Source organism: Zalophus californianus, chromosome 4 (genome assembly GCF_009762305.2).
Source record: "Zalophus californianus isolate mZalCal1 chromosome 4, mZalCal1.pri.v2, whole genome shotgun sequence".
NCBI lineage: Eukaryota > Metazoa > Chordata > Mammalia > Carnivora > Otariidae > Zalophus > Zalophus californianus.
The window spans coordinates 30,641,637-30,657,812 of NC_045598.1; the positions used below are offsets into that span (position 1 = coordinate 30,641,637).

Below are 16,176 nucleotides of genomic sequence, written 5' to 3' on the forward strand. Positions count from 1 at the left end.
ATTGAACACCAACTTAGAGCCAGGTATGGTGCTTGGCACTGGATCCAGGGTGGAGAGCAAGCCACAAATGGTCTCTGGGCCCACGGAGCTTACGTGCTGGTGGGGGAGATGATCAACCAAGAAGTAAACACACATGGACGTGCAATGGCAAGTGCCTTAAGGAGGGAAAGAATACGGGGCTTGGAGATTGATGAACTAACTATTCAAGCACAGAAGTCAAGGAAGCCTTCTCTGAGGAGGTGAGGTTAAGCCAAGGGTATAAAGAGCTCGGCCATGCAGAAGGTAGGGGAAGGGCATTCTGGGCACAGGAAGAGCATACGCCAAGTCCTGGAGGTGCGAACAGGCTGGAATGTTGAGGAAATGAAGGAAAGCCAGAGTGGCAGAAGCACAGTGAGCAAGATTGGAATTGGCTGGAAGTGAGGTTGGGACGAGAAGAGGAAGAGCTTGCATTTTATCTTGGGAATAATAGGGTAATAAAGTGAGGGTTTTATGCCAGAGTTGGTATGATATGATTTGCATGTTTAAAGCTCTCTGGTTGCCTTGAGAACTGAGTGACAAAGCAAGACGGAAGCAAAATGACCTTGTGGAGGGCAGTGATCTGGGGGCAGGTGAAATGGCCAGACCAGGGTGATAGCTGGGGACTTGGAGAGAAGTGAATGGACTTCAGAGATCTCAAGAAGTAGAATCCTCCAGAGGTTTTTAGAAGAGCTAAAACAACTTTATTGGATGCCTGCTACAGCCCCAGCAAGGGGGTAGGAGTCGGGGACACCAGAAAGGCTTGGGAATAGAAACAAAAGATACAAATCCTCAACCATGAAAACAAACACATAGTCACCTTTCTCATTCACCATCTCTTGGGGAGAATGAACTCAAGATCAACTCAGACGCTGAAAGTTCTGGGCCATTTCCACCTCATTCGATGGTGTCAACAGATTCTTCTGGAATTGGGTCCTGGAAACGTGGAAATGGGTTTTCCATATTCTCAGGCTATGAAGTTGCCAAACTGCGGGACTGCAGCACCGAGCTGGTATACCCTGGGAGCAGGGGGCCGCCAGCAGGGATAGCCCGGGAGAGGAGCGGGGGAAGCGGGAGGAAGATTAGGAGGAGGAGCGGTTCTTTCTGCCCTCTGTGACAAAGGTGAAGTTGGGCTCTTTCCTTTGCCACCTCCCTGTGCCCACCTCTCCCAACTCCTGGGAGCCTGCTGACTTGCCCTGCCCTCCCTGTCTGTCTCCGTCAGGAGCACCTCTGGCCAGTGACCCACTCCCTGGAATGCTGCCCTCGCTCCCCACGGCTGCACATCTCAGACGCATCCAGGAGGACAGAAATCTGATCGAACAAACACTGAGGACTGAAAGAATACATTAGCTCTTCAGGCCTCCTGGAGGAATTTGCCTTTTCAAAAGAGATTTCTGGGTCGTTCAAATGATCTCTGCCCTCTGCCCCATTTCTGCAAAACGGCCCTTTCCCCCAGGGTTTTAGCAAACTCTATGTCTGAGCCCAAGGATCTCCTCAATTTAGTCTCTGGGAAGGGTAGTTCCATCAAAGGGTGGGAAATTATCTTCCTAGGGGTGACATTCGAAAGAAGTATTTACCAACCAGCGTGGGGGCCTGGGGGAAAGCCACATGGGGCAGCGGGGCATTTAGAGGCCCTCAAGGGAAGCAGATATCTGCCAACAAGCACAGAAGTGGCTCTACATTTTAACGGCGGGTCTGGCAACACGGGTCCAGCTGAAAGTCAGTCCCGGGGCTGCCCCAGTCCTGTCTGGCCTCTGCTGTTCTGCTGGGAATGGTGGCCACAGGCCATTTGATCCCTCGTTACAGGACGAGCAGCCAGGGCTGGAGCTGGGTCCTGAAGTGGCCTCTGAGCAGAGCCGGCTGCGCGGCATCCTGGGTGAACAGGATCTCAGGCCCTTGACCTGCCGTGTGACCATGAAGGGCCCAGCCGCCTCTGACTGTCCTTCCTCTCGCCCCTCCTTGCAGTTATTTTTGTCCAGCTGACAGCCCTTGGCTGTCCCACAGTCTGGGCTCTGCGAGCCGGATGCAAACCAGGCAGCACAAACGTCTGGTGCTGAATCCCAAGAGGGCCCCTCCGGGGGCACCATCACATGGGAATGTGACCCTCCACGCTGTGCACCCAACAGGCACCAGGCATCTGGAGGATGGTGATGGTGCGAGAGGCAGGGAGCTGGGTTCTCTGCTCAATCCCAGCTCTTGTCTGGGAGCACTGTCCCAGGCCTGGTGGTAAGGATCCCCTGTTTGGCCTTATTGCCTTATTGCTGCCCAGAAACCTCCCATCTCTATGCAGGGAACTGGGGGGTCAGCCGGAGTGTAGGTGTCTGCAGCGGGGAAGACCACCGAGCAGGCCCTACTGGGCCCCTAACCCCCGGGCCTTGGCTGCGGTGGACAGGGGGGCCTGTCCTGTGGTTCACTGCAACGGGGTGGGTAGGGGCAGACGGGGGTTCCCCAGAGACCGCTTTGTGGCCCCTGCTCTGTTATTGTCTCCGGAAGTGAGGCAGACACTAAGTTCTGGCCCTGGGGGCCTGGGAAGGCTGCACCAGTCAATCACTGCTCAGGCTGGGTTCTGAACTCTCTAGGCAAGCAGCCGGCCTGAGACCATTGTGCCTTTTAGGGTCAAGCTTAGTTCCCAGACCTTAGATTCATGCCTGCTGCCCCCTGTGTGCCCGGGCAGGAAAGGGTCTGGGCAAAGCTTGTAGGGGCCCTCCCAGGGCTTATTTGTCCCCGGTAAGAAAGGAGACCAGGCCTCTGAGATCAGAACAGCTCCAGGAGAGCTGGGTCCGCAAGCTTGGATGGGCAGTGAGGAGGGGAGATGGGCCAAAGGAGGAAGGGGCCTCTGACGGGTGAGGAAGATGCCTTCGCAAACAGATGAGCCAGGCCAGGAAGCAGGGCAGAAGACAGCACTGTTTTTAGAGCTCCTGGAAAAAGAACCCTCCTCGCTACTGGGGAGAAGCCAGCTCAGAAAGCCCCGATTTCAGTGATTTCGGAGACCCAGGAGTGGCAGAGCACGGCTCCCGCTGGCCTCCCAGCTGCCCCTGGGGAAGAGGGCCTGGGGGCAGGAACAGCCACATAAGCAGGGGACCCCACGATACCGGGGGGCACGGGGGAAGAAGATCGTAGGAGGGGTGCCATGTGGCTGCTCCTGGCAGCCCTGATGCTGGGGGCCACGGGCAGGGGGGCGGCTGGCCTCTCCAGGGGGCGGGCCCTCCGCGTGGAAGATGCCCCTCGACTGGGCAGCAAATTCCTGCGGGCTGGCAGGACGGTACCAGCAGCTCTGCGCACAGGAGTGGTTCGGAGGGCCGGGATGGGGTAAGCGAGAGAGGAGGCGCTGGGGAGGATGGGACCGGGCACTCTTCCCAGGATGGTGAGCTGGTTGCTCGGGGCTGACAGCCCTGGACAGCTATGGAAGAAGGACCAGGGCCAGGCAGGGAAGGCCAGGGGGCCAGTGGGCGTGGGAGAAGGCTCCATCTCGGCTGCATAGCTGTTGAGGTGCGAGAGAAGACGAATCCGGACGGGGTCTGCACGGCTGCTCGGCCCTTCCAGGACCCCCAGGTACCTGATGACCTCGGTGAGGCACTCCCGAAAACCGATGCTCCGGAAGTCCACCGCCAAGGCTCGGGCATCAAAGAATCCTGCAAAGCGAGGCATGATGAGGGTGTGTGCCAGGCAAGGGCCAAGTGCTGATCTGGGGTCAGACCTGTGTGACCTTGGGCATGCCACCTCACCTCTCTGAGCCCCAGTCTCCACATCTGTAAAGTGGGAATAATCACCCCTACGTGGGGTAAAGGGGGGGCACTGTGATGATCAAATGAGTTCACTGAACTACGAAGCATGATAAAATGTAGAGTACCGTTTTCATTGAAATTCACGATGAACGCAGAGAAGAAACTTGGTGACCAAGATAATGTCATTTAAGTGGACACTTGCCAGGTGTGAAGGACCTGTGCCCATGGGGAGGTGGAGACTGCAGCCGTCAGGGCCGGGCCCCCCCCCCCCCCCCCACAGAGAAGGCAGCGTAGTGTCATACTGAAGCCTGAGGTCTCTGGAAGCCAGGAGAGCTGAGTTCAAATCCCAGCTCTGCCACTTAACTAGTGGCCTGACCACGGACACGTCTCTTAATCTCTCTAAGCCTCAATTTCCTTGGCTGTAAAATGGGCACAGAGTAATACTTACGGCACAGGGCTGTGAGGGTGAAACTAAATGCAATGGTGCACAGAAATAGTCCATGAATTCAAAGTTAGCCATCATTTACACTTGACCCTTGAACACCATGGGGGCTAGGGGCACCGATCCTCCCCCAGTGCAGTTGAACACCTGAGTAAACTTTTGACTCCCTGCCAAACTACTAGTAGTGAGAACTACCAGAGATCACTTTTTACTGTGATAGCAATTTACTGGAGAGAAGGACTGCTCCGGCAGCGATGATTAGTGCCACATGGGGTCTTGAGCTGATACTCGCAAGACTTGAGCTCACCACAAGGGCAACAGGAGGGGCGAGGAAATTATTCCTGGAGTACGGTATACGGTATGTATATGCCACAGTTAACTTCATGCAGTTATGATTCTACTACATCTTTACATTTACATTTCTCCCCACTGTAAATGGCACCATGTGCGTTCTGAGTTTGTATGAGGAAGTTTTGCTAAATTTTAACTTCAGTAATAGATGTGTGTATATTTTATGGTAGTGAGTGATAAAACAGACTTGTATCTACGTCTATTTTATGCATTCCATGACATACCTAACTTTTTCTTAAATTTTTCAATATTTCTAGGCTCTGTGGTGTGTCTACAATTTTTTTTCAAATGGTTGCAAATCTCCAAAAATGTTTCCACTTAGTGCAAAAACTCTGCATGTAAGTGAACCTGCGCTGTTCAAACCTGTGTTGTTCAAGGGTCAACTGCGTATTACTGGCTTGGCCCCTGAAGGCATGTGAGTTTGTCCCCTAGCCTGAAGGGCAGTCAGGAAAGCAGGACCCCAATCTGTTCCTCAGCTGCCGCCATCAGTCTGGGATCCTCAGTTTGGCTGGTTTCAGTGGAATCTGACCAGGTGGCCTGGCCACAGAGGTATTCGGTTCTCACTGCCTTTCCGCCCGCCCCTCTCTCAATCATCCTCTGTGTACAGGCAGACCAGCCTCAGTGGGCCCTGACCTCGTGACTCTGGCTGCAAATATCTGGTCCCTGGTTCATGGCCGAGGCTCCCATAGAAAGACAACTCTGCAGGGGATGGTGTTTGGAGTCAGGCCTCCTTGGGGACAAGACCTTACTCTGCTGTATACTTAGTTTCTGTGTTTGCTGTTCTCTTTCAGCTAACATTTTCTGAGTTCTTATTAAGTACTCAATTTACATTATTTGATTTAATTCTCAGAAAAATCCTATCATTATTCCCATTCCAGAGATGAGAATATTGAGGTGTAGAGAAACTAAATCACTTGTCAAAGGTCTTAAAGCTAGCAAGTAATAGAGCCAAATTCAGAATTCATGGGATTTGAATCAATTCCATTCAGGATTCTAACCCAAAGCCATGCTCTAAGCCAGTCCTGTCCTCCCATTAGCCCTTGGCCAGAGTAGGGTGATGCCAACAACCCCCAGCCTCGAGACTCTTGTGAGAATCAAATGAGATAACCTTGGTGAAAGCATTTTGAAACTATAGAATTCTGGCCAAAATATTAGTCACTATTTTTCTTTGAATTGGATACCCATAAATGTAGTTGGAGAGCTCTCCCCCACTGGTTGATTAGAATCAGTTTTCACTGTTGGCCATGCATTCCTTTGGCAGAAGTTCTCCAAGTGACCACCTGCATCAGGGTCATCGGGCGTGCTTGCTAAACTTGCAAATTCCTAACCTTCAGGCCAGGCCTCCTGGCTCAGAATCTCTGGGGTGTGCCCCGTGACTGTCTGCCCCCAGATGATACTGTGGCTCACTGAAGCCTGAGAAGCACCAGGCTGGGTCACTTGAAATGTGACTGCCCCCTCCAAAGGTGGCCAAGTTAAGGTTTTAGGACTTAGGTCTTTGTGGCGCAGGTCTGTGTAGATTTCAACATTTCTCAATTGTGAAATCGCCAAAATACACAGTGAGGCTTTATGCAGACAGAATTTCCATTTGTTTAGAAGTCTTTTTAAGGCCACAGTTCCATGACTTCACTGCAATGGACCAGCCCAAAATAACGGCACGAGTTACATTTGGGTTCTACTACAATCCCACGACGGGTCTTCAACTGTGAGCATGACCTCAGCACTAGCCCAGAAGGCACATCAGTGAACATCTGCGGCTAAACATCTCAGGCAGGCCCCTCCCAGGGTTTCCACTGGGATCCCAGTGAGAATGAGTTCATTCAGGCTAAGGCTGAAGGAGGGTGGGGGTTAAGGTGGGGAACCCGTAGGGACAGGTCATCTACGCAGACCCCCTCCAAGGGCTAACTAAGGCTGGAAGGAGTGGAGTAGAGGACGAGGTGGGGACCACTGGGGACACTGACAGTGGAGAGGGTAATGCTGAAAGGAGAGAGCCAGGCTTTGGGACAGCTGCACCTGCACCTGCTTCAGCCCCACCATAGACCATGAGTTCCTTGAGGCCAGGGACCATGTCTACTTTGCTCACCAGTGGATCCGCAGGGCCTAGCCCCCAGATATGTGTTTCATGAATGACTCCCGGGAGAGAAGAGCATCGGTACCTGTCCCACCAGTGGCGTGGAGCATTTTCAAGTGATCCACTGTCATCTGCAGGACCTCGGCCTTCTCCAGCTTGGAGGAGCCCTGCGTGCACAGAAGACAGAAGAGTGAAGGCCTCCAGCTGACCTCTCGCTCCCCTCCCTATGGTGTCATCAGCCCTCACAGGCTCCCTGTCCCCATCTTCTTCCCACTCCACCATGGCCTGCAGGGGGGCTTCTGCTTCGGCCAAGGTTTCCCAAATGAACAGATTCTCTTCAGTTCCCATGTTAGCCCGTGCACGCCCGCTGCACTGCCAAGCATCCTTCCTGAAACCCCTCCTTCCCTTGACTTCGTGACACCACTTTTTCTAGCTTTTTCTTCCACCTTACTCTGCCTGTTCCCTTAAAATGGGGCTGTTTCCCAGTGGGCACTGGCTCCCTTTTCTCACTTGGCACATTGTACCCAGCAGGTCTCATCGACCTCCATGGCTTAGTGCACCATCCCCAGAATGCCTCTCCTGCGTACCCACCTGCCTCCTAGACTAGCTTCCCTGGGAATCCAACTTCACACTCACCATGCCCCAGATCTAGCTCATCCCCTTAGCCCCACAGCACTTGTTCTTCTTCTATTCTCTCTCGAGCAATGCTTGCTACGCCTATAGCATCCCCGTGAGCTCCTGAGGGCAGGTACCAGGTCTAGGTCACAGCTGGGCCTGTGGAAGTTTCAGTGAACGTCTGTGGAATGACCGACTTGTTCTCACCAGCATAAAGGAAGGCACATGACCCATGACCGTGCATTGGAGCACAGGGTGGAGAATCTTTGAGACTGTCCGATTGACTTCACTGTCCGACTCCCTTCCCACTGTCGCCTGCCCCCCCCCACACACGTGCAGCGGCAGGGTGCTCACACCCCAGCAGCCTGTTCCGCTTTCAAACGGCTCTGGAACCGTCCGCAGTGCAGAGGGCGAGGGGGCTCTAGACTCACACAGTTCTGTGGTCCGGTTTTGTTCTGCAACTTCCTAGCTGTGTGATCCGAGTGCAAGGTACTTCACCTCTCTGTGCCTCAGTTTCCTTACCTGTGCAATGGGCATAATCATCCCTAACCTTCAGGATAATTTTAAGGATTTCTGTCAAGGGGATGAGGGACAGAAAGCCACAACACTGGAGACACCAGAGTAAATACAAATTTCCATGCCCTTTCTCCCTGGCAGATATCAGCAGGTGACAGATATCAGCAAACGAGGTGCCAGCATTTCAAGCAGCTGCTACCAATCAATATGACATACCACGAAGAATGGGCCATATCTGCCACCTGCATGGGGTTTCCTCTGGTACCATCAGGAATATCACATACCTGTTTCTCAAAGGCGGTGGGGACCAAGCGTCGCAACTCAGAAAGGCTGCTGTTGATGCGGTCTCGGCGCCGCTTCTCTATGATCTAAAACACAATGACAGGAATTTACTCATGGGCACTTCGCCAGTTTCCAGCGTGCTTTGAGGGACACGGATTCATGTCTTCCCTCACAATATTTTTGTGAGGGAGAGAAATCTGTTCTTACTTAATGGAGGAGGAAATCGAGGCTCAGAGAAGGGCAATGACTTGATTAAGGTCACACAGGAAAGAAGTGCAAAGCTGGGAGCGGAACTCCAGTCTCTTGTCTTGGTCTGCAGGGATGATGCTCAAAATGCACAACTGCAGGTACAACAGGAGACCGGCCCATCAGAACAGGGACACCAGCCACAGCCCTGCAGCAGGCCCTGGAGGCTCCCGCAGGCCAAGGTTACCCCCTCAGTTGCTGGGTAGTGAAGAGGCATTGCTTCCAGCTGGGGAGGCCTCTCATTCACACGACCTCATTCTCACCTCACCCTACTGGTAGCCGAATACTGATAGCAGGGCAGACATTATGACCTCCGTTTTACAGATAAAGATGAGGGCTGGAAGGAACGGTTTGCCTAAGTGAGGGTCAGGGCTGGTCTCTGCCACATTCCCGGTCTTTGGACCCCCAGGGCAGAGGCGCAGCTACATGCTGGGGGCAAATGACAGGAGGCTGGGATGAGGCAGCAGAGAGCCAGCCAGGGAGCCTCCTTCTTCTGTTCCCTTCCCCCACCCCTCAGCACCCTGAGAGGAAATGAAAGTGCTGGGCTTGGAGAGAAGAGGGGGAAGGCTGGAATAAACGGTAAGGGCTAACGTGAGTCAGGTGTTGTCCTGAGTGTATTACATTAATTCATGTAACCTTCAAAACCGCCCTGTGAGGTAGCACCCTCATTGGTTCGGTTACACAGTTGAAGAAATGAGGCACAGAGAGGTTAAGTGGCCTGCCCAAATTCTCTCCGCTAGCTACTGTCAGAGCCAGGATTGGCCCTCAGGCAGTCTAGATGGGGGTGATGTTTCTGACCAGGGTTCTCCGGGCCAGGCCCCTGGGGACTCAGGGCAAAGATTCGACGGGCAACTCTGCCGAGACAGACACTCACCCCTCTGCGTTTCTTCCTGGCTTGCATCTGCGAAGGGCTGGGGGTGGACAGCGGCCTGGCCATCTGGCTGCAGGAGAAGAGAAAGTCTGATTTTTCAGAGCTGGGGGACCATCTCCCTGGCCTGGGCTGACCTTGGAGGAGGCGGGGATGTGGGCAGGCACTGCCCCCTCCCAGGCGGGCCGTGGTCTCCCCGGCCGCAGAGGACTCCCAGGCCGGGAAGCGGCGCAGGGCAGGCGTCGGTGGGGGCCCATCGCTCCCCCCCGCGCCCCGCCAAGTCGCCCCTGCGCTCGGTTTCCTGCCCCAGGGCCACGCGGCTGCTGGGGCAGGGGGTGGGGGCTGGGCTCCCGGCCCGACCCGCTCGGCCTCGCCCCCTGCCCCTCGCCCCTGGCCGCGGGCGTCGGGGAACCGCAGCGGGCCGCTGCGCTCCTGCAACCCGATCCCGGGCGGGGCGGGCTAGGGCCCGGGCGGCGGCGGCGGCGGCGGCGGCGGCGGCGGCGGCGGCGGCGGCGGCGGCGGCGGCGGGGCCGGGCCGGCGGCTTGGGTTTCAGAGGGAGCCGCTGGGAAGAGCGTGGAAAGAGCAGATGCCGCCGCTTCCCACGGGCCGGGCGCGCCCGCCGCCCGCCCTCCGCCCCGCCGGCAGCTGCCGCCTCCTCCCACGCAGCGCGGCCCGGGCGAGAGGGAGGCGGCATCTGGGTCACAGGCCCCCTCGGACTCTCGGGACGCTGCCCTGGCCTCCCCCGAAGGCTGCAGCCCCGCATCGCGTCGGGCGGCCCCTCCGCCCGTCTGCCGGCCTGGCACAGACGGATATTTGCTCGCACTCCGGGAGTCCCCATCGCCGGGAAGAGACTCAGCCTCGGGGGATGGGGGGGTAGAATGGGGGGGTCTCTCTTGCCCCGACTGACCGAAATCTTCTCCAGCCCAACCGCTCGCCCCGCTAACGGTTTCCTGCTTCAGAGGCTCTCCCGGAACAGAGGGGATTCGCGGGGTTGCACGGAGAGCCATTCATTTGGCCAACACCCCGGAGGCCCCATTCAGGTCCAGGGCTGGACTGGATGCGGTCCACCAGGCCCCAGCCGTCCAGACGCTCAGCTCCCAGGGAGAGATGCCCTATCCACGAATAGCTTTGGACAAGGTGACTCCCCTACCATTTCCAAATGCAAAATGCCACACATCTGAACTTGTACCCGTGAGCTTACCTCCACCTCCACCACCACCCCCTGGACCCCCATCTCAGCAAAGGCATCCCATCTCCCAGTTCTGTGAGGCCCCCTGGCCACCACTACTTTTGATTCCTCTTCTGTCCTCACCCACCTCATCCAAAAGTGCCCATTCCATGTCTGAGATATGTCTCCCCTCCGCCCTGCTTATTTCCACTGCTGCTCAGAGGACCAAACCTCTATCATCTCTCATCTGGTCGGCTGCAGGATTCTATTGCTGGGACCCTTTGCACCCCTTTGACCCCCTACAAACAGGCCCAGTGATCATTTAAATACACGTCTGATTTTGTCACTCTCTTAAAACTCCTCAGGGCCTTCCCAGTGCTTTTAGGATCGAGGCCGTCATCTTTCAGGTGGCCCAGCTGGCTCTTGTCACCTCCTAGACTCAACTCTCCTTTGCTCTGTATGCCTCAGCCTGTGATGCTCCACTCCTTCCCGTGGTTGCACATACTGTTCCCCTGGCCTAGAGTGCTCTGGTGCACCCTGTCTCCCCACCCCCAAGCCCCAGCCTCTTTTGCCTAGTACTTTCTACCACTGTTCAGATCTCAATTCAAATGCCACCTTCCTGGGGGAGCCTCTTTTGACACCCCCCTCCCACTACACGGTCCCTGCTCTACCCTCTCCTAGCATCCTGCATTCATAGCATGTATGCCCATTTGTTGTTTTTTATGTATATGATTATTTGATTAATGTCTATCTCTCCACCAAGTGCATAGGCTCCCTGAGGTCACGAACCATGCCTGTCTCATTCACCATGGTAGCCCCAGTACCCAGCAAGTGCTTGGAGCATAGCAGAGCCCATGGTTGAGCTCCCTCCTCCTGCTCCCATCTTTGGCATCACTGGGGAGCAGAGAAGTGACACCATAAAAGCTACCTCCTAGGCCTTTGTGGAATGGGGGTCTATGTGGCTCACCAGGAGGGTCCCAGCCCATGTGACTACCCTCTTGGCATGAGAGGTTAGATCATTTTCATCAACTGCTCAAAGAGAGAAGGTTGCAGGAGAGTCCACATCAACCATGATCAAATCCCACTGCTATGTCCCTGGCTTTGTCCAGCTACAACTGGAAAAGGATATCTCCTTCCAAACATCTGGATGAGAAGGGCTGGTCAGAGGCCTATGAAGCTCCTGGGAGGGATGACCCAGCAAGCTAGGTCCAGGGCTTGGATGGCCCGATCCTGAGATCTGTAGGGCAGTTTGTTTACAAAGCTACACTCAGGACAAGCCCCAAGAGCCAAAGGATACTAAAACATGGCCTTTGTCCCCCCGAGGCTGGATAAGGAGTCTCTAGGGGTATTGGGTTAGCAACTGCACACGTCACTGCCCCTCAGCCTGATCCCTCCTCAGGGACCACCTTCTGGAGGTTGACGCAACCCTTGCAGGGCACAACGGCCCTGCCATCCCTTTATCCACTCTCCTGGTCACTTGTTCTTTGCAGTATTATCCATCTTCCCCGACTCCCATATCTCACAGGCAAACCTCACTTCTCAGTTTTCTTGGCATCGCTACATATATTTCCCTGCTTTGAGCCTAACAAAAGCCCCATTTTACAGATGAGGATGCTGAGGCTTGGAGACCGGAGGCAGCTTGCCCAGCCTATGCAGCTGCTAAGGAGCAAAGCCAGCATGGGAATCCATGTCTTCTGGCTCCAAATTCAGCATTGTTTTCCCTCTTAATTCCTATTTCCTGTCTGTCTGAATAGCCCTCCAGTCCCCTTATCCTTAAAGCTCCCAAGAGCTCAACCAGAGCTTACTTCCAGGCTGTGATCTGGCCCTGACACTGGGGGGAGGTGTGAGAGCTTCTTGTCTGACAGTTTGAAAATAAGGCAGATTTTCACGGACCCAGAGAAGATATGCTGACCACCAAGATCTGTTCCATGGGCCTCGAGTGGTCCCTAGCCAGATTTCTTGGGAGGTCTCTTGGGGTATGGGGAAGAGCAGCTTTCTAGGTGGTCTGGCTGCCAGTCCTGATGCCCTCAGCACTCACCCTCAGGCCCCCTGGGGCACTCCGCCCCCCCCCCGCCCCCCCAACGCCTTTTGCATTAACCAAAGGCAGAATCATGATATCCCCAATGAAAGGTTTTCAGGAGTGCTGAGCCCACTTGTAAAATAAGGCAAATCTGAGAGGGGAAGGGTCTGTTCCAGGCCACACAGCAAATTGGAGGAAATTCCAGAACTGGAGCCAAGTCTCCTGGCTTTTAATCCAGTGCTCTTCACAGTGCACTCCGTATCGTCACCCCCTCCCCCACCATGTGTGTTACATAGCCAGTACTCCTTGTTCTAGACAGTACTTCCACATTTACTTGTCTCATTTATTGCACAATAGCCCTGTGAATTAAGTCTTATTGGGGCTATTTCACATTAGGAAAAATAATCATTTGATAGATGGAGTGACAGAGACACAAAGAGTTAAGAATCATGCCCAGCAAATCAAGTCTTCAGGCCTCTAATCTTTTCATTAGACCAAGCTGCCTCGTGAACATGGCATCCTCCAACTGAATGATGACCCCTTCCAGAGCAGCATTTGTTGGAAGTTACCTTGGACTAAATCAGGGAGCTGTACACTTTAGGTACATTACCTCATCAAAGGCTCACCCTGTGAGGTAGGTATTAGCATCCCTGTGTTGTAAAGGAGAAAACTGAAGTTCAGAAATGCCCATGTTAATGGTGGTGAGAATCAAACTCAGGTCTATCTGACTTCAAAGGCCACCATGTGCCTTAAATCATGTAGGAAAGACCCACAGGCCCCGACCCAGTGCCTGACATATGACAGGTGTTCACTGAATGTTCACAGAGGGGGAGGGGAGAGAGAGGTTATACTCTCCGTTGGGACCCAGCTTGTGTTGGCAGAGGGCGGCAGGGGGGGCGGTGCTGGGTTCAGATAGGAGATCTGTGGGTGATTATCTCATACGGGGCAAGATGCCGCCATCAGGCAGATGCCCACAGTGACAATGGAATACACCCTGCTCCTTATTCTCACATCTCTGAGTGTGGGGGATTTACGCCCTGCCTCTGACCCCAGGGAGGCTGGCTGCCCCAGTCCCATGGCCCTTGCCACTGTTTATCTGGCTTTCTTTGTACACGAAGCTCTTCTTCTCTGAGAGTTCCCTGAGGGCAGAGGCTTAGCAGGATACATCTGGGCCCCCCACGCCCAGCCCAGGGTCTGGGCCACAGCAGGCATCGTTCAGCACGCCCTGAATTGAAGCATTGATGTCTGCTGGGGGGAGGGCCCTTTGGTGAGTGCTACAAAGAGGGGTCTATAAGTCAGCCTCTGCCAGATGTCCAACTGCTTTCTCTGCTCTGAGAGGGTCTGCTCCTCTAAGAATCTAGACAGTCTCTAAAAATGGGCTCTGGCCAAAAGGACAAAATGCCGTGTAGGAAAAATCTTCCCACTGATCCTTTATGCCATTGCCCAAATGCCACCACCTTCAAGAAACCCTCCACGATGCCTCTGCTTGTAAGTGACCTCTCCCTGCTTGGGTGCCCTCACAGCCCACAGTCTGTCTCTCCTTCCATCTTCCATCCTGTCCATGGTCTTTGTGTGACCTGGCAGGTCACTGGCCAAACTGCAAATTCTTGGAAGACAGAGCCAGCTCTCTGGCATCAATTTCATGCCTCTGATTCATGGAGACCTAATGACATTGAATTTGAGAGCCCCCTCCACCACCAGCACATGGTGCTGGGCCCTTCCCCAGCTCCTAGCAGGCCCAGACTCAGGGAACTGCTTCTCTAAATAGCAGTTTCTGCTAAACAATTTAAGAATGCTAATAAGTTGCATAAGAAATTGTATTATATGCCCCAAAACCTAATTAGTGTACAGGATGCAAGGGGGATATCTATTGCCTTACCTCCTGTTATAAGCTATAAATACTTGGAAACTGGTGGCATTTTTACTAGGCTTTGTGATTAAGGTAGGATCTCCTGGTCTCAGAAAACTGGAGTCACTGAAATGATGAAGTCCCTCAAAAACATCCCTAAGGACGAACTGAATCCCCCTTTCAAATCTGTTCTAGAGAGTCAGGTTTGGATGAGCCAGGAGAGATCAGATAGCCCCCTCTCTTTCCCACTCCATGTCCTCCTTTTATTTTATTGATGGGGAAACAGGCTCAGAAAGAGAAAGCAATGGCCCAAGGTCACAGGGTGAGTTGGTGGCAGATTTGGGGCTGGGACTCAGGCCTGCAGACTCCCACTCAGTCCCTGCCACTCTTTCAGGGCTCTGGGCATCACATGTTGGGTGCCTGACACGAATTAAACATTTGCTATATGCTAAGCCCTGTGCTAAGCTCATGACATGCATCATCTTATTTGATTTTCCCAGTAAACCTGGGATCAGTTCTATTATTTATACCGATTTCACCGATGAGGAAACTGAAGCTTAGACTGTTTACAGAACTGGGGGAAATAGCAGAACGGTACTAGTGGAGTTTGTTCCACAGTTTTGAAGCAAGTCAGAATATTTACCAAAAGCTGAAAGACATTGGCAGCAGGGTGTGCATTAGAAAGAGTGTTGGAATTGGAGTGTAGGCCCTTGCCCTGACAAGTCAGCTATTATTTTCTTTGGTACCAAAACCTTGATTCCAAAGTCCAATTTGCTCGGGGGAGGGGAGATTTTCTTCCCCCTGGAAGCCTTTTGTGTACTACATGGAAAGTGCACCCAAGCTAAGGTAGAATAGAGAAAGTATGGCTATTCTGCCCACTCAGCGGATTCCGGCAGGGAGTGTGGAACCAATACTCCATGAGGGTTTTCTAAGATCTTCAGGGAAAACTCCGCGCCAATCGCCTCAACCTGGCACTTCCACGGAAAGACGATCACCAACTGAACCTGAGATCCCAGAGCTGAACTCCACTTCCATCCCGGCACCCTGAGCCCGAAATGGCCCAGAGCGCAGAGGATCCAGACACTCGTGCGTGTCACGGCCCACGCTGCACACGTGCCCCACTTGCACCCCCACCCCACACACACCTGCGGGCCGTCGCCCACACCTGCATCTCCTGAGGCCGTACGAAGGACTAGTCCTAAGGCCCGCTGAACCCGTCCAGGCACTCCCAGTATCCCCATCCCGGCCCTTACCTCAGCTCGCCCTCGCGGCCCACGTCGATGGGTCCGTCGGACTCGCTGTCAGAGCCGCTGGGCTCCCTGGGCCGCTTCATGGTGAGCGCAGGCTCTGGGTCTCCGCGCTACCGTGCCGGCTCCCGGCCGGGAAGTCGGGCCCCGCCCCCGGCCCCGCCCCGGCCCGGCCCCGCCCCGGCCCTGCCGCCCTTTCCCAGGGCCCTCTCCTGCGCCACAGCCCCCGGCGCCCCGGCGGCCCCTCGCCCCCGCGGTGACGCGCAGGCCGAGCCGTGGGAAGGCCCCGGGCGGTCACCACCCCCTCCGACGGCTGGGAGGTCCGGCTCCGCTCCGCCGCCCTGGCCGCTGCGCGCTGGGTGGCCTTGGGCAGGTGCCCTTGGAGGCTCACCTCCGGCGAAGCCAGGGGTCCTCGTCTGTCCCTGGTTCGCCCCGGGAGCTGCGGGTCTCTGGGGGCGCCGTTGCGCGATGCCCCAGTTTCTGCAAGGGTCGAGCCCGCCGGCTCCTGCCTCCTGGGATTCTGGAGGAGGCAGACACATCGGGTTTGGTGAGGTTGTTGGGGGTGGCTGTGGCCTGATCCTTGACAAGAATCCTCCAGCAGCTTTTCCCATAGGGGTCCAAGGCATGTGGAATGTGTGTGTGTTGGGCGGGGGTGGGGGGGGGAGTGGGGAGGCTCCAACATGAGATAAGCGGCTGTCATTCCCCCCCAAGGGACAGCTGAAGTTGCGGCGGTACCGCGGCTCTGGCCAAGAGAACTGGACTG

General features: G+C 54.9%; 1 protein-coding gene across 1 annotated transcript; it reads right to left on the reverse strand.

Moving 5' to 3' along the window:
- Nucleotides 1-593: 593 nt before the first annotated feature.
- On the reverse strand, nt 594-15,549 carry HEYL (hes related family bHLH transcription factor with YRPW motif like). Its single transcript, XM_027571598.1, has 5 exons — nt 15,420-15,549; nt 9,135-9,201; nt 8,017-8,100; nt 6,687-6,768; nt 594-3,647 (listed from the first exon to the last, which is right to left on the reverse strand). The coding sequence occupies exons 1-5, from the start codon at nt 15,497-15,499 to the stop codon at nt 2,974-2,976; spliced, it is 987 nt and encodes a 328-aa protein (XP_027427399.1). The 5' UTR covers nt 15,500-15,549; the 3' UTR covers nt 594-2,973.
- Nucleotides 15,550-16,176: the final 627 nt, after the last annotated feature.

Excerpts from the sequence above, each read along its gene's own strand:
- HEYL (XM_027571598.1), bottom strand. The coding sequence starts at position 15,499 with ATGAAGCGGCCCAGGGAGCCCAGCGGCTCTGACAGCGAGTCCGACGGA. Across the intron at positions 9,202-15,419 it reads GGCCGCGAGGGCGAGCTGAG|CCAGATGGCCAGGCCGCTGT; the intron begins GTAAGGGCCGGG and ends CTTCTCCTGCAG. Across the intron at positions 6,769-8,016 it reads CCACCGCCTTTGAGAAACAG|GGCTCCTCCAAGCTGGAGAA; the intron begins GTATGTGATATT and ends CTGTGCACGCAG.